This window comes from Phacochoerus africanus, chromosome 14, assembly GCF_016906955.1.
Source record: "Phacochoerus africanus isolate WHEZ1 chromosome 14, ROS_Pafr_v1, whole genome shotgun sequence".
Classification (NCBI taxonomy): Eukaryota; Metazoa; Chordata; class Mammalia; order Artiodactyla; family Suidae; genus Phacochoerus; species Phacochoerus africanus.
The window spans coordinates 6,542,945-6,570,850 of NC_062557.1; the positions used below are offsets into that span (position 1 = coordinate 6,542,945).

General features: G+C 50.0%; 1 protein-coding gene across 13 annotated transcripts in view; it reads left to right on the forward strand.

Annotated features, from left to right (window-relative positions):
* The first annotated feature begins 2,113 nt into the window (after positions 1-2,113).
* Positions 2,114-27,906, forward strand: part of LOC125114799 (CMRF35-like molecule 5) — a 29,668-nt gene continuing 3,875 nt past the window's right edge. For 2 of the 13 annotated variants that reach the window (XR_007131910.1, XM_047758307.1), the window contains exons 1-6: positions 2,126-2,363; positions 9,330-9,406; positions 19,610-19,855; positions 21,041-21,366; positions 22,922-23,018; positions 24,070-27,572. Coding sequence is in view for 12 of the 13 variants with exons in the window: in XM_047758307.1 (XP_047614263.1) it covers positions 27,386-27,572 (187 nt within the window). In the remaining variant the exon portion in view is untranslated. Of the gene's footprint in view, positions 2,364-9,329; positions 9,407-19,609; positions 19,856-21,040; positions 21,367-22,921; positions 23,019-24,069; positions 27,573-27,906 lie in introns of those variants that run through there. The other 11 variants (XM_047758316.1, XM_047758318.1, XM_047758317.1 and 8 more) reach the window with 11 other exon arrangements.

Sequence of the window (27,906 nt, forward strand, 5' to 3'; positions counted from 1 at the left end):
GCCAGACAAGAGAGAGTTCCCCCATCTGTCAATTCCCACTTCTGCTTCTTTTTGGAAAAACAACTCTCTGTTCAAAAGTTAGGTTATTTGGGGGTCATTTTCTTGGAAGTAGAAGGATACTAAGGAATTAGCTGGTCCAGGAGTTCCCTTGTGGCACAGCAGGTTAAGCATCTGGTGTTGTCCCAGGTTTGATCCCTGGCCTGGGAACTTCCAAATGCTGTGGGGGTGGCCAAAAAAAGAAAAAAGAAATTAACTGGTTCAAGGAAAGTGTTCATGATGAAAAAAGGGAACAATCTGTATAATAGGACTTCAATTTCAGAAAAACAATACATCCAGAACAAACAGGAAAGTATTATTAGGAGAACATTAGCGGTAAGGTAACGGGATCGTGGGAATTTTAATTTCCTCAGTATTCTGGATCTTGTGAGATTTCTACAGTGGACAAATACTACATTTAAATCAGAAACAAAAATTAAAAATTAAAAATTAAAAATTTTAAAAGCTTTAGAAAACTAAAGAAAGTTTCTTAAGCTGTGTGGGGGGCATACAGGTGTGCATTTTATCATTTTTCTTTATCGTTTACTTATTTATAGGTTGTATAAACTCTTTTTTTTTCCTTTTCTTTTTCACTTTTTAGGGCCACAACCGAGGCATATGGAGGTTCTAATTGGAGAGGTCTAATTAGGCTAGGGGTCTAATCGGAGCTACAGCTGCTGGCCTATGCCACAGCCGTAGCAATGCCAGATCTGAGCCAAATCTTCCACCTACACCACAGCTCATGGCAACGCCGGATCCTTAACCCACTGAGTGAGGCCAGGGATCAAACCTGCAACCTCATGATTCCTAGTCAGATTCGTTTCCTCTGTGCCATGATGGGAATTCCTGGTTATGTAAAAGGCGAAAGATTTATACGATATGAAGAGAAACCAGAGCATGGAATTCCTGGTTATGTATACTCTTTGTATGAAATATTTAATACTATTTTTTCCCCTTATAGAACCTCTTGTTTAAATAAAATTTCATCTGGAAGCTGCCTGAATCGAAGCCGGGAGTTCTGAGATCTCTCAGCCCTTCCCTCCAACACCTAGAGACAGCCCCTGGGGTTGGGGGTCAAGACCTCAGGTGGGAGCAGGTGAGGTCTGGCGCCCTCTGGAGGCCAGTTTCCTCTTCCTGCAGGTGGGGACACTCAGGTCCAGGGGGGTTGGCAGAACTGGGACTGGACTCTGCCCTTCAAACATCTTGCTCATGACCCTCCACCCCGTTTCTACTCCCCCCAACCCGTCAGTGTTCTAAGCCTAAGGGGTAAAATCAGTGGTACTTTCCTCTTGATTTTTCAGTCACTCGTTTTTCAGGATTTGTTTTTGAAGACTGACTTTTTTTTTTTTTTTTTGGCAGATGGCAGGAAAGGAGGTGAGAAGAAGGAGATGGAAGGGCTGTGGGGACAGGGTTGGGGGCTGTCTTCCTGGCTCAGCTGGCTTGCCTGGTTGCCTGGCAGCCATGTAGGTCGTTCTTGGGTCAAGTGTGGTTAAGAGAGGTGTCCTGGTCATTGCTGGGTCAGATGGGAGCGGACAGTCCAGGGGGTGTTAAAACTCAAAATGAGAGATTTCCATGAGGCTCCAGGAAGGGGCCTTAGCTGGCAGGTTCAGCTGAGGACTCTTCTCCGCCTGGTTGAACAGTAAGAGGGAAATTGTTTCTGACTCCCAGGGGCCAGAGGCTCACGGAGACAGAGTTATTCTGGGATCTGGCTCTGGAGCAGCTCAGACCAGAAAGGTGAAGACCTGGCACACGTGCCGGCCCTCTGCCTTCCCTTTGCTCATCACTAACCAGTGACAGCCCACTAGCCTAGTAAGTCCGGACTTAACCTTCAACCCTAGTCAACTCACTGTTTCAGGCACACTCCCAGTGGCTTGGAGGGGACGTTAAGTGAGGTCCTGTCGTGGAGAAGGCAATCCTCCACCAGATGTTAGGTTTCAGCCTCTCACCATCCTCCACTTCCGGCTCTGGGAGCCGCTCGCCGTCCTCCCCTTGCTCCGCCTCCCTCCCCGGCGTCCCCTCTACGGTCCGCTAGGGGGCGCGCGCTCCCGCTCCCCGGCACCCGGGGCGACTTGGACAGGGGGGTGACTCGGAACTCGGATGCACCGTCCACGGGCCGCAGCTTCTGTGGGCTGGGACACTGAGTATTGCTTCCCCTACCGTCAGTAATCCTGGCGTTTCGGTTCTCAAAAATGCGACTTAATCGAGAAGAATGACTGCCATTACTTGGTCTCCTGACTTCCAGGACTCTGGTCTCCCCTGGGACCCAAACCAGGCTGGGAAATGCGGCCGCGCCTCCCTGGCGTCCACAGCCCTGGATTTGCAAGAGAGTAAGGAGTCTGTCCCAGGGCTCTCTTTAGCCAGTGTCGCCAACAGAGGGCAGTTTGCAGCTGGTGGGCCAGGCTTTCTGGGTCCCTCTGTGGTCTAGGGCCTCCGCGAGGGGATGATGGTGACTTGTGGGGTTTGCGTCTGGATGCGGTGTCCTCTGGAGGCTGACCCTTGGCCAGTGGAAGGAGGTGATTGAGAGACACTCAGAGAATGGCGAGTGGGGGGCAGGGGGTGGAACTGTCCTGCCCTGGAATGAGTTTGCAGCGAGATTGGAGATCTCTACTTGGAGAGGTTTAGAAAGGCGTTTCACGAGGTGGTGGACTTCCCAGGAAGACCCAGGAAGGTGGGCTGGTGACAGAGCTACGGTAGGAAGTGGATTTTCCAGGACGCATTCATATGGGCTTGGGCGGGAAGAGAGAGAGGTCAGTGGTTGGGAGACTGGGAGAGACCCCAGGAGACAGCCCCAGCCCTCCCTCAAGGGGCTGGACCACTGCATCTGTTCTAGCCAGCTGGGAGTTCCTGGGCAGGTCCTAAAGCACTTTTTGCCTCAGTTTACACATCTGAAAAATGGGAATAGTACCCACTTTATTTGACTGGCATGGAGGATTCAATGAAGTAATACATTGGAAATAATTTTTTTTTTTCTTTCTACTGCGGCACCTGCAGCATATGGACGTTCCAAGCTACGGGTCCATTTGAGCTGCAGCTTCCAGCCTATACCACAGCCACAGCGGCATCTGTGACCTACCCGAACCTTGTGGCAATGCTGGATCCTTCACCCACTGAGCAAGGCCAGGATCGAACCCGCATCCTCACGGCTACTATCTTGGGTTCTTAACCCGCTGAGCCACACAGGAATGCCTGCATTGGGAAGTATTTAAAGTAGTCTCTGGCACAAAGTAAACACAGCAATTATTAGCAATTTTATGTCTCTGGCCATGGCTGGTGGACCCTGGACCCAAGCCCAGGTGGCCAATGTCACTCCCTGTTCTGCTGTTCTTTGCTCTCGTGCCTGAGTGGTGCTGGGCACAGCGCGGACACAGGGTGACAGCTTCTTGCAGAACCTGCAGAGAACAAAGGGCTGGGTTTAGCACATTGCAAAATTGCCTGTATGTTTGTGTGCGTCCGTGCTTTTTGCTTTGTTGTGGTATTTGTTCAGTCATTCATTCCACAGAATAGAGCATCTATTATGGGCCCTGGGTGTGGAATATGTAGTGTGAGCGAAGAAACCCCGTCTCTACCTCCTAAGGGGGATTAATCAAATGGGCACAGATAAATGCCTGTTATGGGTGCGATGGATAAAGGGGGTGCTCTGGGAACTTACGACAGAGACACTGGGGTATCTGGGGTCCAGCCACTTCTCACCCCCTCCATTGCCCTGACCTGGTTCAGGCCACCATCACCTCACACCTGAAACACGATAATCCCCTCTGCATGGTCTCCCCTCTTCTATCCTTGCCTCGACCAGGCGTCTGTCCTCACAGCAGCCAGTGGGGTCCTTATCAGGTCACCTGACGTGGTTCTCCAGTGGCTCCTTACGTCATTCAGAGTAAATTCCGAACTCCCCACAAAAGCCTCTCTCCACGTCTTTAAATGATGTCTCTCCATTTCCTCTCTGTCCTCATCTCCTTCCATTCCTGCCCTCACTCCCACTCTTCCAGCCCCTTGGCTCCTACCTCAGGACCTTTGCACTTGCTGTGCCCTCTGCCTTGGATCCTTTATCCCCAGCTGGTAGCATGACTCCTTGGCTTCTTTCAGGTCCCTGCTAAAATGTCACCTTATCATAGAGAACTTCGTTGATATATAATAATGTTTGCTGTGTCCCCTTGACGTGCTCTGCTCTCTCTTTCTCCAGGGCACTTAGGACCTCCTTGCATATTTGATGCTTATTTATTGTCTACCTCCCCTGCCCTCCAGGTGAATGTGAGCTTCTTGAGGATGGGAGCTTAATTTGTTTTGCTTACATCGGTCCCTAGCACCGCATCTGCCAGGTTGTAGGGGTTCAATGATATTTGTTGAATGAATGAATGACCATATATTTGAGATCCGAAGGAAGAGTATGAATTAACCAGGCCAAGGGAGGAGAGGGGCCTTCTAGGTCCAGGAAACAGCATGTGAAATGTTCCAGGAGCCAAGGGATGTGTCCCCTGTGAGGAACTGAAACTCTGTGGTTGTCACTCGGGCAAAGAGGAGGAGAGGTTGGTGTGGGAGGAGGCCTGGGAAGTCAACGGGGGTCAAACTGAGGTCTGGTGGAGTTCAGCCTTTATCCGTAAGGCCTTGGGGGGCGTTTGAATGTTTTCTATAGAGCAGTGATAAGATCCGATTTGTTTTTCAAGCAGAGTATTCTAGCTGCGGGGTGGCGAATAACCCAGAGTGGACGTGGGCAGGAAGTTCCCGTTGTGGCTCAGCGGTAAGGAACCTGGCGAGTATCTGTGAGGATGTGGGTTTGATCCCTGGCCTCCCTCAGTGGGCTAAGGATCTAATGAAAGAGTGGAGGTGGGCAGACCACCAGCTAGAAGGCTATTAAGTGATGCTGTGATGGTAGCTTGGGTGAAGTTGGTGGAGATGGAGAGCCTTTAGGAGGCAGCAGGAATGACTCCAGGCAGGACGGGATGTGGGGGGCTGACGACACAGACGGATCAGGGACAAGAACTAGGAAGGAGCGGCAGAGGGTGATGCTCCTTTTCCGAGAGCCGGAAGCATGAGTTCAGCTTTGGACTTGCTAAGTTGGGTGCATCTTTGAGACAGTCCAAGGGGGTCAGTCAAGGACATGACGGGTATAGAGGTCGCAGGGTGGAAGGAAGTCTGGACTACAGGTTGTGAGGTATCCTGGAATCTGCTCATAATTGAGGCTCTGGGAGTCCCTGGGAGGGTCTTAGGTTGAAGTCTGTAATCCATTTTGAATGACTTTTTGTGAGTCATGTAGGATAGAGGTCTGATTTCATTTATCTGCATGTGGTTTTCCAGTTTTCCCAGCATCACCTGTTGAAGAGACTGTCTTTTCCTTATGGGGAGCTCTTTTTGGTCCCCTTCTCAAATGTTAGTTGCCTGTACATGTGGGGATTTATTTGGGGGCTATGTTTTCCCATGTGTCTTTGTGTCTATTTTTAATGCCAGTACCGTACTGTTTGAATGACTAAACCTTTGTATATAACAGCATTGAAATCAGAAAGTGTGAAGCCTCTGGCTCTATTCTCTTCATGATTACTTTGTCTATTCAAGGTCTTTTGTACAAATTTTATGATTTTTTTTTGATTTCTGCAAAAAATGCTCTGAAATTTTCATAGTGATTATGGTGAATCTGTCCATGGCTTTGGGTAATATGGGATTTTTCCCCCCGCATTCTTTTTTAAAGTTTTATTGAAGTGTGGTTGATTTGTGGACACTTTAACAATATTAATTTTTCTGATCCATAAACATTCCATTTTTTTTGGTATCTTCAATTTCTTTCATCAAGGTGTTGTAAGTTTCAATTACAGATTTTTCACTTCTTTGGTAAAATTTATTCCTGAATGTTTTCTTTTTATTTTTTTTAGCATTCTTTTTTTTTTTTTTTGGTCTTTTTGCTATTTCTTTGGGCCGCTCCCACGGCATATGGAGGTTCCCAGGCTAGGGGTCCAATTGGAGCTGTGGCCACCCGGCCTACACTACAGCCACAGCAACGCGGGATCTGAGCCGCGTCTGCGACCTACACCACAGCTCATGGCAACACTGGATCGTTAACCCACTGAGCAAGGCCAGGGATCGAACCCGCAACCTCATGGTTCCTAGTCGGATTCGTTAACCACTGCACCACGACGGGAACTCCAACATTTTATTTTTTGGTGCTGTTTTGATTGAGACTGTTTTATTTCTTTTTTCAGATAGTTATTAGCATATAGAAAACAAACTGTTTTCCATATGTTAATTTTATATCTTGCAACTGTACTGAATTCGTTGATTAGTTCCAACAGTTTTTTGGTTCAGTCTTTAGGATTTTCTGTGTGTAAGATCATATCTTCTGCAAGTAATGACAGTTTTACTTCTTCCTTTTCTATTTGAACCATAGTTTTAAATTTTATTTTATTATTATTATTATTATTTTTAGCTTTTTGTCTTTTTAGGGCTGTACTCACAGCATATGAAGGTTCCCAGGCTAGGGGTCCAATCAGAGCTACAGTGCTGACCTACACTACAGCTCATGGCAACGCTGGATCCTTAACCCACTAAGCGAGGCCAGGGATCAAACCCGTGTCCTCATGGATTCTAGTCGGGTTCATTAACAGCTGAGCCACAATGGGAGCTTCTCACTTTTATATATTTATCTTGCCTGACTGCTGTAGCTAGGCTTTCTAGTTCTGTGTTGAATAAGAATGGTGAGAGCATTTTACAGCTATAAATATAATAAAATTCATTGAATTGTATTAAAAAAAGAATGGTGAGAGCATTCTTGTTTCTGATCATAAAGGGAAAGCTTTCAGAATTTCATCATTGAGTATAATGTTAGCTGTGGGGCTTTTGTGTATATATATATATATATATTTTTAAGTTGAGGTATGTTTCTTCTATACCAAATTTGTTGAGGTTTGTTTTAATAGGAAAGGATGTTGCATTTTGTCGCGTGCTTTTTCTGCATCTAATGAGATAATCATATGATTTTGATCTTTTCATTCTATTAATGTGGTGTATCACATTTATTGATTTGTGTGTGTTGAACTATCCTTGCTTCCCAGAGATAAACCTCACTTGATCATGGTATATGATCCTTTTAATGTGCTGCTGACTTTGGTTTGCTAATATTTTATTGAGAATCTGTGCATCCTTATAGCTGAAGTGAGTGTCTTATAGGCAGCGTATAAGTTGGGGCTTGTTTTTTTATTTCTTATTTTTTTGTCTTTTTAGGGCCGCACTCATGGCATATGGAGGTTCCCAGGCTAGGGGTCCAATTGGAAAAACAGCTGCCGGCCTACAACAGAGCCACAGCAATGCCAGATCTGAGTCTTGTCTATGACCTACACCACAGCTCATGGCAATGCTGGATCCTTAAGCCACTGAGCAAGGCCAGGGATCGAACCCACAACCTCATGGTTCCTAGTCGGATTCGTTAACCACTGAGCCACGACGGGAACTCCCGCTGTACTTATTTTTAATCTCCTTTTCTTTACTATTGATATTATAGTTCAGTGGCTAGCTCACCATCATAGTACAGATTTAGAGTCTTCCAAACCTGATTGTGTATTTCCCTTTACTAGTATGTTGTATATTTTCGTGTTGTAATTAGAGTATTTTCTCTTCAGCTTAAAGAGTTCCTCTCCGCCTTCCTTGTAAGGCAGATCTTGTGGTGATAGATGGCCTCAGCATTTCTTTGCTGGGAATTTTATTTCTCTTTTATTTTTTAAAGATCCTTGCAAGACAGAATAGTCTTGGCTGGCGGTATTTTCCTTTCCACTTGGAATATGTCATTCCACTTTCTCCTGGGCTGTGGAGTTGCTGCTGAGAAATCTGCATATAGGCTAACGGAGGTTCCTTGGTAGGTTGTCATTTTTTACTCTTGCTGATTTTAGGATTCGCTCTTTGTCCTTGATCTTAACTTTCACTATAATGTGTCTTGGAGCTGGTTTTTTTTTTTTTTTTTGTCTTTTTTGCCATTTCTTGGGCTGCTCCTGTGGCATGTGGAGGTTCCTAGGCTAGGGGTCCAATTGGAGCTGTGGCCACCCGGCCTACACCACAGCCATAGCAATGCGGGATCCGAGCCGCATCTGTGACCTACACCACAGCTCACAGCAACGCCGGATCCTTAACCCACTGAGTGAGGCCAGGGATCGAACCCACAACCTCATGGTTCCTATTCAGATTCATTAACCACTGAGCCCCGACGGGAGCTCCCTTGGAGCTGGTTGTTTTGTAGTAATATAATGAGGGGCTCTCTTGGCTTCATGAAGTTGGGTGTCCAAGTTGCTCCCCAGGTTTGGGAAGTTCTCAGCTATTATTTCTTTAAATAAACTTTCTACCCCCGTTCCTCTCTCAGCCTTTTGCAGTTCCAGTTATTCTGATCTTTGCACGTATATTGGTGTCCAGAGATCACATAAATTGTCTTTACTCTTTTTCATTTTTTTTTCTTTTCTCTCCTCTGACTGAGTTATTTCAGAATTCCCATCCTTCAGTTCCCTGATTCTGTTTTTGGTCTGTTCTGATGTTGATATTATCTATTGCTTTTTTCGATTCATTCATTGAATTCTTTAGCTCCAGAATTTCTGTTTGGGTCTTTAAGAAAAATGTCTAAGGGTTCCCGTCGTGGCTCAGCAGAAACAAATCTGACTAGCATCCATGAGGACACAGGTTCAATCCCTGGCCTCACTCAGTGGGTTAAGGATCTGGTGCTGCTGTGAGCTGTGGTGTAGGTCGCAGATGCAGCTTGGATCCCGAGTTGCTGTGGCTGTGGTGTAGGCTGGCGGCTATAGCTCCAATTTGACACCTAACCTGGGAACCTCCATATGCCGAGGGCGCAGCCATAAAAAGACAAATAATAATAGTGATAATAATAAAGAAAGAAGGAAAAAGAAAATTTCTATGTCCCTATTAAGTTTCTAATTATGTTCACGTATTGTTTTCCTGATTTCAGTCAGTTGTTTGTGTGTGCTTTGTTTGAGTCCTCAAAATAGTTATTTTGAGTTCTTTATCGGATAGGTTACAGAATTCTGTGTCTTGATGGTCAATTTTTGGAGGATTCTTATTTTTCGGTGATGGCAGGTGTCTTCTTCATGTTCCTTGGAGTTTTGCATTGTTGTTTTTGCATTCGAAGTGGTGTCATCTCCTCCGGACTTTACGAGGTGCTTTTGGGTGGGAGGTATTTTTGTGGGTTCTGCTCCTCTCTGGGACCTTCTCCACCCTTGCCTGGAACCTACTCAGCATCCTCTTCCTCCCTCTTGTGGCAGAGTTTTTAAGCTGGTTGTCTTGTCTAGACCTTAGAAAACTCCTTTGTTTTCCAGCAGGTGGCGCTACAACTCAAGGCTGTGGGCTGTTTTCCAGGGCTGCCGCCAGTGAGCTGGATGAACCTGTGGACCAGGTAGGGGGATCTTGGGGTGAGATTTTCCCAATGACCGTTGGGCAGGCTTCCTGCAGGAGTCCTGAGAGCAATCAGTAGGAACCACACCGCTTTGATACCTTCTGATGTTCTCATCCGCCTCGCTCCCGAACTTCTCCTTCCCCGGAGTCCTAGAGAGCTCCTCTCAACACTTTGGATTCTGTGGGAGAGATTCTTCTCTGGCAGAATCCAGGACAACCATCACTCACTGACTTTCCTTTTCCCCTGAGAGAGGTCCCTAAAGGCTGGTTCAGACCCATACTCTGCCGCCTTGGGGGAGGGGCCGTGCCAGAGGCGTCCCTCTTACCTGTTCCAGTGCATCCAAACTTCCCTATACAGGTATGGTCCTGGATCCTTAACTCCCACGGAGGCACTTTGGTTCATGGATGGATGCTGATTTTTAGTTCTTAAAAGAGGGAGATAAAAAGGGATGTCTTCTGCCCCCATGATGCTCTAGCTCATTTCTTATTAGCACTGAATAATATTCCTAGGTAGGATGCAGCATGTTTTGTTTATCCAGTCTTTTTTTTTTTCTTTTTATGGCCACTCCTGCGGCACATGGAAAGTTCCCCAGCTAGAGGTCGAATGGGAGCTGCCGCTGCCAGCCTACACTACAGCCACAGCAACATGGGATCCAAGCCATGTCTGCAGCATACACCACAGCTCATGGCAACGCCAGATCCTTAACCCACTGAGCGAGGCCAGGGTGGAACTGACATCCTCATGGATATTAGTCGGGTCCTTAACCCACTGAGCCACTTATCACTGAAGGGCATCTTGGCTGCCTCCGAGTTTAGGCGATAAGGAATAAAGCCGTTATGAACATGCGTGCCCAAGGCGCTCTTTCAACATGCCAAGGAGACTCTCCCGCCAGCACCAGAGGCATGCCGATCTTCTCTCCTTAGCCACAGTGCTGTCGAGGTTTCCAGGCTCTGAGAACAGAAGGAGATTGCCACAGTCCTGTTTTCTAGTACTTGTTTGCCAAACACTCACTGCTTCTCTTTTCAGTTGCTTCCTTAAAAAAAAAAAAAAAAAAAAGAGTTCCTGTCGTGGCGCAGTGGAAATGAATCTGCGTAGGAACCATGAGGTTGCGGGTTCGATCCCTGGCCTCGCTCAGTGGATTAAGGATCAGGTGTTGCCGTGAGCTGTGGTGTAGGTCGCAGATGTGGCTCAGATCCTGTGTGGCTGTGGTTGCGGTGTAGGCCGGCAGCTGTAGCTCCGATTGGACCCCTAGACTGGGAACCTCCATGTGCCGTGAGTGCGGCCCTAAAAAGCAATAATAATAAAAGAAGAAGAAGACGGCAGAATGAACAAAGATTGGGTTGTGAATGGAAGCCGTAATGATGAGATGGACATGAACGCTGAAGTCGGAGAACGAAGCTCTGGCTCCGCGGAGCAGGCCCAGGTAGAGGCCGGGACGGCTGGGCTGTGCAGAGGGGAGGCGTGAGCCTAGGAAGCCGTGTGTGCAATGCCAGATCTGAGCTGTGTCTGTGATCTACACCACAGCTCATGGCAATGCCGGATCCTCAACCCACTGAGCAAGGCCAGGGATCGAACCTGCAACCTCATGGTTCCTAGTCGGATTCGTTTCCGCTGCACCATGACAGGAACTCCAGAGGCGTTTATTCTTGAAAGAGCATCTTACCAGGAAGACAGGCTGATTTATAAGCCAAGTTTCTGATTTATTGGTTTGCCCTGGGAAATATTCCTGGCATGGTCTTAGGTTATTTTCACTTACCAGGCGGCCAGGTCTGTTCCGGAGACTCAATGATCAGGCCGAACATCCTCCAATGAAAACAGAGTTAGTCACCAGGAATGGGTGCTCTTCACAGGCCTTTGTTGGACTGATCCAGATGGGTGGGGGGGTCTTTTGCTTGTTTGTTTGTTCCTTGTTTTTGTCTTTAATTAAAGTATAATTGATTTATAATGTCGTCTCGATTTCTGCTGTACAGCCCAGTGACCCAGTCATAAGTATATATCCCTTCCCTTTCTTATATCATCTTCCATCGCGGTCTATCCCAGGAGACTGGATAGAGTTCCCTGTGCTGTACAGGAGAACCTCATTGCTTATCCATTCTAAATGGAAGAGTTTGCATCTACCAACCCCAAACTCCATCCCCGTCCCTCCTCCCTTCCCCTTGGCAACCACAAGTCTTTTCTCTATGTCTATGCGTCTGCTTCCGTTTCATGGATAAGTTTATTTCCAAATGTAAGTGATATCATATGATATTTATCTTTCTCTGTTTGGCTTACCTCACCTAGTATGATCCATCTCTGGTTCTATCCATGTTGCTGTAAATGGCATTATTTCATTCTTTTTTTATGGCTGAGTAGTATTCCGTTGTATATATATACCACTCTTCTTTATCCACTCATCTGTTGATGGACGTTTAAGTTTCTTCCGTGACTTAACTATTGTGAATAGGGCTTCAGTGAACATAGGGGTGCATGTATCTTTTTCAAATTAAACTTTTCTCCAGATGTATGCCCAGGAGTGAGATTGCTGGACCATATGGTAACTCTACTTTTAGTTTTTTGAGGAACCTCTATACTGTTTTCCACAGTGGCTGCACCGTTTGCCATTCCCAGCAACAGTGTAAGTGGGTTCCTTTTTTGAGGGGCGGTACATTTAAAAATCGTATTTAAATTCGTGTTAACATCTATTAATACCTCGTCTTATTGATGTTACTTCCTTGCCCGTGAAATAATGTATAAAATCATTAAAGTTAGTGATGACAGGACCTACTAGCCAGGAAGGAAGATAAGAAGGAAGAAGTTGGGTCTGTATATGTTTATGAATAAATCTTTTCCTGAAAAGTATGATCTTTTGAACAGAGGGAGTCTCTTAAGTACCTATGTGTCCATTTCCTTTGCTTTTAAAAAATTGTGGTAAGATAAACATAACATAAAATTGACCATTTAAACCATCCCCCAAACAGTTCAGTGGCATTAAGTATATTCACTTTTTTGTGTGCAACCATCAACGCTGTTCTCATTGTGGTTTTAAATTGCATTTCTCTGAAAACCAAGGCTGCCAAATGCCCTTTCTGTCCTTTTTTTTTTTTTGTCTTTTGTCTTTTTTCAGGGCCACACCCAGGTAGGGCATATGGAGGGGCCCAGGCTAGGGGGTGGATCAGAGCTACAGCTGCCAGCCTACCCTACAGCCACAGCAAGGCGGGACCTGAGCCGCGTCTGCAACCTCCACCACAGCTCACTGCAACGCCAGATCCTCAACCCACTGAGCAAGGCCAGGGATCGAACTCGCATCCTTATGGTTCCTAGTCTGATTCTTTAACCACTGAGCCACAACGGGAACTCCCCAATGTCCTTTCATATGCGCGTTCGTTATTCATGTATCTCCCTCAGTACAGTGTCCGTTCAAATCTTTGGCCAATTTAAAAAGCTGAGTTTCTTCCCTTTTTTACTGATGATTTATGAGAGTTCTTTATACATTTTAGATTTCTATGCTCTACAGTCTCTCGACTGCCTCTTCATTTTGTAAAGGCTGTCTCTTGATGAACAGAAAATCTTAATTTTGATGAAATCCAAACTGTAATATATGAAGGTGCTTTTTGTTTTGGGCTGCACCTGTGGCATGCGGAAGTTCCTAGGTCAGGGATCAAACCCGTGCCCACAGCAGCGGACCCGAGCCACTGTGGGGACAACACCAGATCCTTAACCCACTGCACCACAAGGGAACACCTATGGTGGTGCGCTTTCTGTCCTAAGAAAGCAGTCGTCTGTTTCAAGGTTGCAAAAATATTCTCTTGCATCTAAAAAGCCATAGAGGTCTGCCTTTGTGTTGAAGTCCTTTTAAACAATTAAAACAATTATAATCAATTTGTGTGTATGGAGCGAGTAGAGGCCAGGGTTCATTTTTTCCCCACGTGGGTATTCAGTAGCTCCAGCACTGTTTTCCCTTTTCCATCAAATTGTCTTCGTGTCTTGGTCGAGCCTCAGTTGACCACGTAGATGTGAGTTTATTTCTGGACGCTGTACAATTCCATGAATCTATGAGCCTAAAATTGCCCCCTAGATTTAGGGGGACTCGGACTCTTTTAATTTGCAACGCCCTAACCGCTGACCACAGAGAACCCTGTGCCACTTTTGTGGCTGCCTTTCACCATTGACTTACTTGCCTCAATTTCCTGGGACACTCAACCCTTCTCGCCACACATGCCTGAGCTCTCACTGAAACCTGTCAAATCTGGGAACTGAAACTCTAGGCCAGATTCAGAGGGAATTGTGCAAGGCTGGGTGGTTCCTAGGCATTGCTGCTTACATGGATCTTTGTGATTCCTAAATTAGAAGCTGGGTTTTGTCATTCTCCTGCTAAGCACAGGACCATGCACGCCACACACAAGCATGGGTGGGATGGGGTGGAAGTTCCTTGTATTCGACTCTGAGCATTTGCATGTGTTCTTCTGTGGGGCCTGCCAGCTAGGAAACTGGGCTATGCAGGCAGAGCTTGTGCCTGAGACTGGAGAGATCCAGAGCCACAGTTATCCTCCAGGCCCATCTCTCACCTCTTCTGGGAGCTCCCAGAAGGCGGCCAGTGCCTCGGGGCCTGGCTGACAGCACCCTGAATTCAGCGTAGTTACTCAGAAAAGGTGGGGATGGGAATATTTGTTCTTTTATCTTCATGGACCTTATCAACCACGAGAAGTTGAATATAAACTGGTTGGAAGCATGGGGCTGGGGAACAGAGGCATGTGACTTTGAACTCTGACTTGGCTACTCCCTGGCTTTTTGACCTTAGGTAAATCACAACCTTGGTTTTCTCATCTGCAAAACAGGGGTTAATGATTCGTCCTTCTTCCCAGAGTGATTGTCAGAACGAAATGAGATAGCAGAGATAGTGGAATTTTTTCAATAAAGATGGATTATAATAATAATAATAATAATTACTATTATTATTATTTGTCTTTTTGTCTTTTCAGGGCCGCACCTGTGGCACACGGAGGTTCCCAGGCTAGGGGTCTAATTGGAGCTACAGCTGCCAGCCTACGCCAGAGCCACAGCAATGCCAGATCCGAGCTGTGTCTGCGACCTACACCACAGCTCAAGGCAGCACCAGATCCTCAACCCACTGAACGAGGCCAGGGATCAAACCCGCAACCTCATAGTTCCTAGTCGGATTCGTTTCTGCTGTGCCAAGATGGGAGCTTCCTATTAGAATTATTAATAAACATTCTAAGTCCATTTATCTAAAGCATTCAGCATCTAGAGGCTTCTCATCCCTTTGCACCACCATCTACTTTGGTGATGAGAGCACAAAGTCAAGCAGACGTTGGCTCCAATGCCTCCTCTTTCACTTACAACTTATCCAGGATATTATGAACTTGGCCATGGCACACAACATCCTGAGCCTCAGTCTTTCCATCCATGTGATGGGGATGTGGCATTCCCCATGGAGAGCTGCTGCGAGGTCTAATACAGCAGGTTTTCAACAAATGGGGGTCCCCCTTCTGTTCAAGCCTATGCCACAGCTCATGCCAACACCGGATCCTTAAAATGCTGAGTGAGGCCAGGGATCTAACCCATATCCTCATAGATACTAGTCGGGTTCGTTACCACTGAGCCATGGTGGGAACTCCCCCTCCAGTTTTAGTTTGTCGTTGTTGTTGCTGTGTGTGCTGGTGCCACAATGTGGCATTTCTGGGTCACCTTGACAGCCGAGAAGATACATGGGCATTTGTGTCTCAGATGAATCATCAGGCAGAGGCCCAGCTGGGAGAGTAGCCCAAAGAGAGGGAGGCTGGCAATGTGATGCCCCCGTGGGCCAGGCCGGGAGCAGTAAGTGAGATGAGGGTTCGGGGAGCCACCTGGGACTCCTGGTCCCACGTCACTAAGACCAAAGGAGCTGAAGCAGAGGAGAGGCCAGGTCTGCATTAAAAATGATCCCGGACATGGCACCTTCACCGTCGCCAGGGAGACTGCATGGGAAGATGACCCCAACACTTACTGGTGTGCCTTAGAAAAATACCTGAAGGGAGTTCCTGTCGTGGTGCAGCGGAAACGAATCCGACTAGGAACCATGAGGTTGCGGGTTTGATCCCTGGCCCCGCTCAGTGGGTTAACGATCCGGCGTTGCCGTGAGCTGTGGTGTAGGTTGCAGACGCGGCTCGGATCCCGCGTTGCTGTGGCTCTGGCGTAGGCCGGTGGCTACAGCTCCCATTGGACCCCTAGCCTGGGAACCTCCATATGCCGCGGGAGCGGCCCAAGAAATAGCAACAACAACAACAACAACAACAATAACAACAACAACAAAAAATACCATAAATGGAATGATGTGAGCAGATGATTTCAGCTATAACCACAAGAATCTTCTGGTTTCACATCCCTGGCAGATACTTTGCTGTCAAAATGCGAGGTCCAGCACCCACATGAAGAAAACGTAGGTGTTCCCTGCCCCTTTTGGGGTTGCCAGACTCAGGGCTGCATCTCCTTTCTGGACCAGAACATGCTTGATGGGGCTCCCAAGAGATCACAAGCCGTGAGAGGGTCCCTTCTGAAATATAAAACACTCAGATGCCATCTGGGTCATAACTTCCAACCTTTTTTTAACCATGACTCACAGTGAGGAATTCAGTTTACATTGCAACTCTGCCCACACACAGAGGACACAGAAAAGCTTCTTACTACCTGAGATGCACTTGAATCTGTCTGAACACATCCTGTGTATAAGAAGGAATCTGCTCGGGGTTCCTGTCATGGCGCAGCGGAAACAAATCCAACTAGGAACCATAAGGTTGCGGGTTTGATCCCTGGCCTCGCTCAGTGAGTTGAGCATCCAGCGTTGCCACAAGCTGTGCTGTAGGTCACAGACGTGGCTCGGATCTGGCATTGCTGCAGCTCTGGTGTAGGCTGGCAGCTGTAGCTCCCATTCGACCCCTAGCCTGGGAACCTCCATATGCCATGGGTGCAGCCCTAAAAAAAAAAAAAAAAAAAAAAAAAAAAGAATCTGCTCAAGACCCACTGCATGCATTTCAAGATGTACTTCCAGGTCTTTTGTTTTGTAATTAAAGTATAGCTGGTTTACAATGTTGCGCTGATGTCTGCTGTACAGCACAAAGTGACCCAGGCTTTCACATTTATATGTTCTTTTGCTCATATCATCCCCCATCACGTTCTATCCCAAGAGATCGGACCTGGTTCCCTGTACTCTACACTGACAAGTCTTACCCTCATTTTGGACAACACTAGCCTCGGGTTTTCACTCTGTGTGGAAGGTGTGAATTGCAAAGATACGAAGTGTCTAGGGCCCCGGAGCTGATCTTCCTCCTTGGGGGATTGAGAGGAAGAGCGGGAATTGCAGGGGGCTTTTGGCTTCATCCTGCCGTGGCGTTGTGGGGAAATACTGCACGCAGTTGCCGGCCGGGGAAAGAATGCGTTGACTTTCCTTCATTAGAAATAAATGAATCATTTCTCTCTGGTGCAGAGATTCACAGGAAACTTCAATGCAACTTCCATTCATGCTGAAGTCCAGTTATAACTTGGGACTATTTGGCACGAGGCAGGTTTCTCCCTTAGTTAATTATGCAGACAAGCCTGTCTGTAAAGAGATGGCCCAAGGACTTCCTCCCCAGAAGAGCTTTAAGTCAGGGCTTCTGCAGGCTTTCCCTCCTCCCTCATGAAGACTCTTAATAGGAAATGTGAGGTGACTTTGACTTTGACCTTCCCTGCCGAGGGGATGCTCTGCCTAACCCTGGTGTCCTCTTTCTGGGTAACGCTCTCCTCTCTGGGACTCCGTTCTGCACACTTTATCAGCGTTGGTCTCCCTGGAATCCAGGCTCTGTCCTTCCAACTCAGGAAGCCTACCAGGCTTCGCTGCGGGGGGCGGGGGTCCCTCTTCCTGAGCCTAGAAACTAAAGGTGACAAGATCACAGGCGGACATCGCAGGGCTCGCCTGTTTATTTTCCATCCTCAGGGATCACTGTCCTTCTTTGTCTGATGTCCAGTGTCTGGAAACGGTTGCTTCATATAGCCCATCTGTGGTTATTTTTTTTAATTGCTGTTGTTTTTAGTTGTAGAATAAACAACATGGTGGGCAGAAATAGGAATCTCACAAATCTGATTTCGAAAGTATCTTGAGAACAGTATTTCCGTGTAATTGATTTCCTTTGCAACCCTGTGCATTTTGTTACATGCATTTAAAAGGATTATTCTGTGAGGAAGTCCATTGGCTTTACCAAATGCCCGAGTGATCGGAAGGCCTAAGGACTTAAGAGCTGTGCTAAATATCTATTTCGTTTTTGCCCCCAGTTTCTGACTCAGAGCTCCGAAAACACGCTTGCAATTTCCTGAGTGATAAGGGTATTAGGAGCAGCTTTTGTTATTTTTAAAAAGCCCCTTTCTTTGCGGAGTAAACACATACAAAGCGTGAAGATTAGGATCTGACAGGTTGTATCAGTCAGGGCCCAGCCAAGACAACAGAAACCATTATAAGCCTTTAAAATGGGAGTGATGGAAAGGCCGGAAAGCCAGAGACCTGTGCGGCACAGAGATTAGCAACAGCAGAGGGTCCTGCCACCCTTAGGCTGAAGACACGGAGGTAGGAGGCAGAAACCCTGGTGCAGGTCCCTCTGCCGTCCCTAGGACCACAGCCAGCTTCTCCTGAGGGGCTGGTGCCCTGGAGGTGATGGGGCTATGGCAGAGGTGCACTGAGAAAGCAGTGAGAAAACACCTCCTCCCCACCCCCATCCTCCTGCCAGGACGTCCTGTTGGCTGAATGCAATCAGAGCAGATTGACTTCCGAGCTCGGAGAACACAACCTCCAAGGCTAGGGCCCCTGAAACAAGCAGAGCAGGTGAGGGATAGCAAAGGGTTTGCGAACAAATAGGCCAAGTTTCTGTGCCTAGTGATTCCCACCATTTTTTGCTTGCCAGCTGGACCTGCACAGTTCCTGGGTATGTGGCAGGACAGACAGCTTTAGAGCCCCTCCCTTCTCCCAATGTGACTTAAATGAAAAACACTAAAAACATAAAATAAATCCTAAAAAAAATGTTTTTTAAACACCAAACTATAAATTAAGTGTAAAGGAATCCAGCAAATGTCCATTTTCCTGAGAAGGCCTGGTAACGCCTTTTACGGAACTGTCAAGTGTCCAGTTTGGTCCCTCCTGTTGCTGCGGAGTCTACCTTAGTGGGTAAAATCCTCGCTTTGGACTTTCACCACCTGCAGCTCTAATTTCTACTTGAGGTCCACAAGCTAGGGGTCTCACAGGAAGGAGAGATTTGATGGAGCCGAAAGGGTGGGGTGACTTTGGAGAGAAGAGAGAGGCGGGCTGGGGGCACAGGTCATTCCTTCAACAGACTAAGTGTTTGGCCTCATTGATGTAAATTATGGGGAGAGGAAGTGCGTTGGACCAGAGCCGTGAGGTTCCAGCCTGGCTTCGTTGGAATCACTTCACTTTCAGGCTTTGGTTTCTTCAACTAACTTGAGAGGACTGCACTAGGTCAGTAGGCTATGGTGGTTTGCTATGACTAGGTTATAAGACCAATTTGGAGGGTGGAAACCAACATTTAAAAAGAAAGGAAGGGGAGTTTCCTTCGTGGTGCAGCGGTTAACGAGTCTGACTGGGAACCATGAGGTTTCAGTTTCGGTCCCTGCCCTTGCTCAGTGGGTTAACGATCCGGCATTGCTGTGAGCTGTGGTGTAGGTTGCAGATGCAGCTCGGATCCTGCATTGCTGTGGCTCTGGCGTAGGCTGGCGGCTACAGCTCCGATTCAACCCCTAGCCTGGGAACCTTCATATGCCGCAGGAAGCGGCCCTAGAAAAGGCAAAAAGACCAAAAAAAAAAAAAAAAAAAAAGAAGGAAGGAAGAAAATAGAAAATGTTTCAGAAATAAAGATGCATGGTAATTCTGGACTGACATATAAATTGTATTTCTTACTGATTTTTAAGTCAAAGAACTTAAAAAACACTGGAGTAGGTGGCTCAGGGGGGTTAAGGATCCAGCGCTAGGTCGCTGCTGTGGCATGGGTTTGATACCTGGCCCGGGAACGTCGATGTGACATGGGTGCAGAATAGAATAGAATAGAATTGAATTAAACTTTAACCCCCCCCCCCACTGGTGTAGCTGAAGTTCCTTTCCAGCCACCATGTGTAGTATTTCTAAGTCACTTAACAAATACTTCAAGTCCTTAATTTTTTTTTTTACCACTTTTCTCTCCTCACTTGCAGACAAACACACACTTCAAAAAAAATTCCAGTAATCTTCCTATTCATTCATTCTGAGAACTACTTTTGGACAAATCGAGAAGTGATATGGTAGCAAGAACGGGGATGGGAGGAGGAACAAAAAAAGAGAAGCAAGTACTTGGCTCTGGATCGCTCAACAACCGAGGGCCTCGGGTGTTATTCCTCCTGCAGACATGGTCCAGGAATGTTCCCTCAAGACCAGGGCCTTCCTGCTTCTCTGCCTTCCAGGTGAGTGGGACCCTGGCCTTGGGCGGGTCTTCTCTGCCCAGCATGGCAGAAGGAGATGCTGTGGCAAGACGTGGGTAGGAGGTTCAGAAGGCTGGGGCGCGCTTCCTGGAAGATTCTAGGTGTTGATCTATTGACCTTATTTCCCCCATATCATCCCTTCTGAAGGGAGAAGGGGAAAATCTTCCTTTTCCTGACTCGAGGCATAAACTGCTATGGCAAGAAGGGTTCTGTGTATGCCGCTGCGTGTTGTCCTTGGCCGGATGAGGAAGGGGCAGATCTAAGGCTGATTAGTGCAGGTGCTTCGACCTTCGCTCAGGTCCCCCTTATTCCCTTTCCGTCATGTCTCTGCTCCCTCCTGACTCCCTCCCTCCCTTCATCCTTCCCCCAACCTGGCGAAGGCTGTATCACCCATGGCTGGGTCCTCTCTCAGAAGCAAGGTATTCTGGCTTCAGCCCTGTGGCTTGAGAGGAACCCTCTCTCTGCCTTCCTCCTCCTACATTCAGATTCCAAACCCCACCCATCCTAACGCCGTGTTAACTCAGGGATTGATGAAGCCCAGTCGTGATGGGGACAGAGTCGTAGATGAATCCTTCAGAGGGCTGCGTCTAGGCTTAAACCCCTTACCGCACGCAGAGAGCGTAGAACGGTGCCCAGTGCTTCCTGAGCCCCGAATCAGTGTCAGCTGTTATGATGGGGATGGTGCTGGACCCTCGCTCAATTTCCTCTCACTGTCCCCTCCATGCAGGGGCGTCACGTTGGGCTCATAAAGGAGGGAAAAATCACCCAGAGGAGGTGACTCACAGGGCTGTTACCTCCAGAGATCCAGGGTGGTTAGAAGATTTGGAAAGAAAGGCGAGTGTGGAGAAAAGGTTTGAAAGGAGGATGAGTGAGCGTGTGCATGTGCGTGTGCGTGTGTGGTTAATTAGCCATGGAAGGAGGGTTTTTCTGGTTTCCTAGAGAAGCAGCCGAAAAATCATCTTGCTCACAGCTCTGAAGGGTGCACAGCTGCCCGTGTGCTTGCAAGACCAGGCGTCTTCCCTGTAATGATGGGAGGACGCAGGGGCAGGGGACACCTAGGGATGGGATGCGGTGTATCTGCTCAGTCACGGTCATGGCGAAGGTCAGTGATGGGGGCTGGATCCCGGGGAAGCGGGGGCTGAGGGTGTGTGGGTTTGTGTGTTTCAGGCTGTTTCGCTATGAGCATCCCCGGGATCTTAAATGGCACCGTGGAGGGGACGCTGGGGGTGAAGTGCATGTACAGAGAAGGAGAGGAGGGTACAGGAAATTCTTGTGCCGGGGGCCTGACCGGAGACACTGCGTCCGGGTCATTGAAACGGCGCCTGGGGCAGGGCAGGAGGTGAGGCGAGGCCGAGTGACCCTGAAAGACAGCCCCTCGGAGCACATGTTCCTCGTGGTCATGAAGGATCTGGAGGTGGGAGATGCCGACACTTACTGGTGTGCGGTGGACAAAAATGTCCCCCAGGTCCCAGTGGCAGTGACTGTTTTTCCAGGTAATGAATGCCTCCCCTCCCCCTTTGCCTGGCAGTGGGTGAAGTCAGGGTCCGGGTCTCTCTGGCTGAGGGGTGGAGTGGGGTCCAGCCCTGGCCTCAGGACTGCCTTCCTGGGCGGGGAGGGGGGCAAGGAGGGCCCCTGTGTGCATGCACACGCGTGTGTAAGAGCAGGCCTCCGAGCCTGCGTGTAAACCTGACAGATGAGACGTGTTGGTGAAAGCATGGGCCCCGGAGTCGGAAGGCTGGGTTCGGGCCTCAGCTCTGCCACTTCCGGCAGTGTGCGTTGGGCAGGCGACCCAACGGGCTGGTGCCTCTGTTGCCCCATTTGTGAAGTGGCCTTGACAATAGTATCGCCTCGAGAGGGTTTGTGGCAATAAACACATTGACAGGTGGCAACCATTGATCGTGGCGGCTGGTAGTTCACGAGGACTTACTAGATGGCAGCCATTGGAGCCGTCACCCAGGCCACATCAAAGCTGCAGGTCCCGGGGTTGGGGCGCGGGGCGGGGGGGGACACCTGCTTTGCAGGTGGGCCCCGGGTCGACCTTTGGGTTTTTTTCCGCAGTTGTTGAAAACGGGCATTGCCTGTCTGTTCTGGGCCAGGTGTGCTGATGCCGGGGACCGAGGGGGACTTAGACTCAGTTTCTGCCCTCATGGGGCTCTCAGCCCAGCGGGCTTCGAGGCGGGGGGTGGCAGATGTGGACTCTGGGAGAGGGGAGCAGCATGAGGAGAGAAAGGGACAGAGAACAGCAGAGCTTGGGACACTGGCCGGGAAGGGAGAGCCCATTAGAGACCCGAGGCCGCTCAGTCTACCCCAGGGGGATGACGGGTCCGGTGCAAGAGCAATGGAAGGGGCGAGGCAGGGAGTAAATGGGGTTTGACGGGAGAGGAGGCTTCTCCAGGTACAGGGCACACAGGAGGGCTCCTTGGAGGTGGCGGCCTTTAAGCTGCATCCCCTCCCTCCTGAGCCATGGCTTCCCTTGGGTTCCCCAACCCTGTCCTCTGCTCTGTCTTAGCCCAACCTGAACACGTGTGTATGTAATTGCAGCTACCACACTGGGGGCCCCCCTCAGCAGGGCGCATGTGCCAATCCGCTGGCGCTTTCTCTGGTTTCACTTTGTGCCACATGTGGGCTCAGTGAGGTGGGGGAGGCCGGTAGGGAGGGTTTGCCTCCTGCCCTCTGGGTCCTTATTGGGCCTCTGGAGTCCCCATGGTGGCAGGAACGGGCCAGAGCCTCACCTGAAGATCTCTTGGGGGAGCCTCCTGGAGGGTCGGCCGAGGCCCCCGAGAGATGCTTGGTTCCCACAGCCCCTGCAGGAGACATCTCTCCGTGCCTGGTGTGTCCTGGGGTGGGACGGGGCTGAGGGCCTCCAGAGGGGGCAGCACGGGGTCTTTCTGGGCCTCAGCCCCACCCTGGCCCCCAAGGACCCTTTCCTTTGTGCTGCCCTCCCTTCCCAGGGTCCCTTGAGGAAGGCAACACGTACAGATTCACAATAACAGCAGGCTCAGCCTTTGGGAGGTTGGGGCAGAGAGTGACTTGTGACCTGGTCTGCAGGCTCAGGGACAGCAGCCGTGAGGACCACTGAGCTGTCGGCCAGCATGGGAAGCCAGCCTCTGACTGGCCATGTGTCCAGCCCTGGCCTTCCTGCTTGGTAAGAAAAGCTGAGCCCTCACAGAGGGTCCCCAGCTTTGAGCGTCCTGTCCTGGCTTTGGCAGTCCCCTGAAGGGGATGCCGAGGCTGCCCCCCCTGCCCCTCCCAGCTCTGGTGTGACACCTGAGCATATGCCACAGGTCCCTGCTAGAGCCCTGTCTCAGTTTTCTACTCCGTCTCCTCCCCCATCTCTAATTAAGTCCAGGGTTTGGGGTCCCATCGCAGCTCCCCTTTCTGCTAGCAGGATGATGACACTGGCTAAGTTACTTAACTTCTCTGTGCCTCAGTTTCCTCATCTACAAAACGAGGATGGGAGTTCCCGCTGGGGCACAGTGGGTTAAGGGTCTGGTGTCACCACCGCCTTGGCTCAGATGTGATCCCTGGCCTGGGAACTTCCATTGGCCATGGGTCCAGCTGAAAAAGAAAATGAGGATGATTTTAGTTCTTGTGACTGTTTACTGATAAAATTCACTGGCCTGATGTCATCACTTTGGAGGTGCATGGATTTGGGGTCCAGAATTTGGCCCAGGGTCCCGTAGGGAAATTTGCCTCAGCTTCAGGATGTCCAGAGCCTGCCAGAGGCTGGAATCACTGGAATTCTCTCTCCCTGACGTGCTCTGTTCCCCCGCCTGGAGGTAGCCGGGGCTGTTGGCTGGAACTCCATAGGCAGGCTCTGCACGCGGTCTGGGCTTCCTCCCAATGTGGCAGCTGGGTTCATGTGCAAGTGTCGCAGAGAGAGCCAGGTGGACGCTGTGTCCTCACGACCTTCCACAAGCCAAACAACTGCACTGCCTCCCGGATCCACCGTGAGGCATACCTGAGAGCAACTGGGGAAAGGATAAAGCCAGTGTCCCCACGGGAAGCACCCAGCCACGTCAGCCTCTGGCCGTTCCCTCTCCGGCTGTCCCTTCTGTGTCTCTGTCCTGCTTCTGGGGATCAAGTTATCAGAACCAGCCTGGGGGGCTGAGTTGGGGACCCAAAAGTGGGTTATGGAGGGGCCCCCTGGGTGACCATGCCACAGCCCCTTCTCCCCGACCCCTTTCCTCCATCAGGCCCTTCCTGCTCTCTGCCTCCTTCCTGTTCGTGGCTTTGCTGAAGACGGTTCTCTTCCTGAGCTTCAGCTATGCTGCCATTTGGCTGGCCTGGATTCAGCATCACCTCTGAGGGTGGTGGTCAGCCCAGGCCAGAGAACCCGCGGCTACCATCCCAGAGGCTCCCTGTCTGGTGACACTGCTCCTGGACTGTCTGCTCCCAGCTCAACCTGGACCCATCCCTGGGATGTGAAACTGGAAATAAGCTGGTCCCCCTGGAGACTTCTGTGCCCGGGAGCTGAGTCGCCATCCCCAGATCCTGGCGCGGTGGACCTGGTGCTCCAAGCTCTGGACTTGGACGGAAGTGCATTCAAACCAGTGGTGCCACTTTCTTACCCTGTGATGCAGGAGAGTTTATTTTGATGGCTCATCGTCTGCTTCTCAGATTGGTGTATAATTGAGCTAAGACACAGAGAGCACTGGCCACACAGGAGGAGCTCCCACCTGGAGCTTCCAGGACAGTTGCTGGTGTGCGCCCAGGGCAGCAGAGATGGGGTGGGCAGGTGAGGGGCCAGGGTGGCATGATCCAAGCCTCCTGGGACTCCTGCTCGTCTCCGGGCACAGTGCGGGGCGGTGGGCTTAGCTCCTGAGGGCCAAGCCCATGTCTATCTGAACACACAATGCCCAACGCACACTTGGTAATGGGTGAAGGGGATGAAGAATGGAGGCTGAGCCTCAGAGGGCAGCTGGGGGCTCCACTCCCATACGCAGTACATGCTGGGAGGAAGGTTTCTTTGTGACAAGTTACAAAGAGATGGGCTCAGCTCTTTGAGGGGCAGTGGCCAGGCATGGAGGAAGCCAGATCCAGACCCAACCCTCCTCCCCGCCCTTGTCCCTCTATCCTCCACGCTCAGCGACCTCCGCCCTGGTGGGGAGTTCCTTTCTCCCTCTTAAGCTTCCGCCTTTGTGCCTTGGGTACAGAAGTGACATCTCCTCTGTTCCTCTTCTTGGCCCCACCGCATCCCCTGGATTTGTGTGGTCTCTGGAAGAATCACACACGCCTTCTGTATCTTCATCCAGGCTGCTGGTAAACATTCAGAAAGGGACCCCCATCGGACTTAAGATGAAGTGAGTGAGCGTGAAGCGCTAGGCTCAGTCTAGTGATTTGCTTCTAAGGAATAGGCGGCTGCGTCTGCCGTTAGGGTGCAGAAAGATTCTGGCTTCGGTCTCGCTGGCTTTCACTTCTTTGCTGTGATGGAAGACAGATGCCATGCTCTGAGCTGCCCTGTGCAGGTGCCCGCATGGCAAGGAACTGAGAGAGGCTTCTGCCTAAGAGCCCGAACAGCCCTGAGTTCCATGGGTCTGTGAACAACTGAATCCTGCCAACAACCACAAGAAGAAGCTGAGAAACGGACGCACCCTCGGTGGAGCCTTGAACTGAGACCTCAGCCCCTACGGACGCTGACTGCAGCCTTGGGATTAACCAGTAGGCAGAGGCGTGCACTCAACTGCCTTGAGATTCCTGGGCGATAATAAATATTCATTGTTTCACGCTAGGCTTTGGGGGGAATTGTTATATAGCAACAGGTAGTTTTATTCTGCTCCAGAGCAGGAATGGGGTTTCTAACCTCATTTTACCCTCCGCCTCCTCAGGGTCTGTCACAGCGATGACACACAAGGAGCACAGGTGTTGGTCAAAGTGAAGCAGGTTGAAGTCACTGGTGAATCTGGGATAACGCCGCCTGGGCGTGAGGTGGCGGTGGGGAGGGGGTGATCACGTGCCCCTGTTTGACATAGTAGGTCTCTCTCATTGAGTTCTTGCTTGGCTCTAGGAGTGCCTGGAGCCATGGCAATGACTCTTAGCCAGAGTCTGAGGCCTGGACTCCGGGAATGTCCCCGTAGGCACTGATCTGTGATGCTGTTGTGTGCATCTGAGGCAGTGGGTCAGGACAGAGCAGGTTGTCAGTATCCTTTCATGCCAGCAGGAAGGTTCATGCACCAGGCACTTGGCGCCTGGTTTGTAGCTATTTGATCAGTCCCCTTTAGAACTCCTGACTCTAGGAGTTCCCGCTGTGGCGCGATGGGGTCAGCAGTGTCTCTGCAGCGCCAGGATGCAGGTTTGATCCCCGGCCCGACACAGTGGGTTAAAGGATCTGCGTTGCCGCATCTGTAGCATAGGTCGAAACTGCGGCTTGGATCTGATCCCTGGCCTGGGAACTCCATATGCCTCGGGGCAGCCAAAAAAATAAAAAAAGAACTTCTGACTCCAAACTCCAGCGAGCTTCGCTGGGGCGGAGACAGCCCACCCACCCCACCCACCCTCCCCCGACCCCGCCGTGTCTCTGTGGCTTGCAGAGAAAGGCAGGTTTGTGAAACTCCTGCAGGAGAGGGAGGGTGATGGGAAGCCCCCCACCTGTCTCGCCCTTGCTCACAGGTACCCCTCCCGCCCTCCCTGCACTGTGTCCTTTGCTGAAATAAACCTTCGCCAGGATGATAACCCAGGATGATTAAGTTGTGTGAATCCTTCCAGTGAATCACCAAACTAGTGGGGGGTCATGGGACCCTTGGAACAGAGCGAAGTAGTGTTTAGAATGTAAAAGGGGTGCTCGTTGCTGTAAGGAAAAGGCAGTAGGCTCCGTTCCCCACCCTGGATCCACTGTTTGGCAGACTAATCCCCCCTTAAAGGGGCATCGTAATCCCAGAACCTTTGAATATTTAACCTTCTGTAGCAAAAAGGACTTGGCTGATGTGATTGATTTGTGGTGGGGAGATTATTCTGGATTAGCTGGTGGGCCTGATGTCATCAAGGTGCTTCTAACACAGAGGCAGGAGGCTTAGGGTCAGAGAAGGGGAGGTGATGGTGGAAGCAGAGGTGCGGGTGATGAGGGGCCTCAGCAAACGCTGGACGCCTCTAGGGAGGAAAAAGGCAAGGATGCTGATTTGGTACTTCCGACATCCAGAACCATAAGAGGGGTGTAGGGCCCTGCTCCTCTCTGTGTGACGCTAAAGAGACCATCCTGGTCTAAGACGCTTTGAGCTGTGGGGTGTAATCCTTGGTCATAGCGAGACGAGAAACCACCCCCCAGGGACCTGCAGTGGTGACAGTGGGCAGGGACAGAGCTGGGGAAAGTCACACGGCCGAGAACCAAGGACAGTGGGGGATCCAGCGGGAAAGGGCCTCCTGGGGCTGAGGTTGGGTCTGGTAGTTGGTGGGCCCCCTCGAAGGTGGAGTGGGTAGGGGACAAGGTGTCATCAAATTCCCCCTTGTGGCTGCGGTTTGGGGTCATTTTCCTTTTTAGCAGGATCTTCCCCTTTCCTGACGACTTGGAAGCTTAAAATGAAGAAACAGCCAAGGAAGGAAGCAGATAACAGAAAACATGGGCAGGAAGTGAGAGTATGGGGCCCGGAATGCCTCGGTGAGAGGTCAGAAGACAAGGATCTGATGTTCTGCATTTTACTGGAATCTGGAGCCAGGGAGACAGGACCCGGGTCCGAGAGCAGCTCTGCCCCTTCTCTACCTCCAGGTGAGTGGGGCTGGGACTTGTCACTTACAGACTCTTCCCTGTGTGAGGGTGGAGGAGGGAAAAAAAGAGGCGTGAGGGAGCTCCCAATTGTGGCTCAGCGGGTTAAGAACCTGACTAGTAACCATGAGGATGCAGGTTTGGTCCCCGGCCTTGCTCAGTGGGTTGAGGATCCGGCGTTGCCGTGAGCTGTGGTGTAGGTTGCAGATGCAGCTCGGATCCTGCGTTGCTGTGGCTCTGGCGTAGGCTGGCGGCTACAGCTCCAATTTGACCCTTAGCCTGGGAACCTCCATATGCTGCAGGAGCAGCCCTAGAAAAGGCAAAAAGACAAAACAAA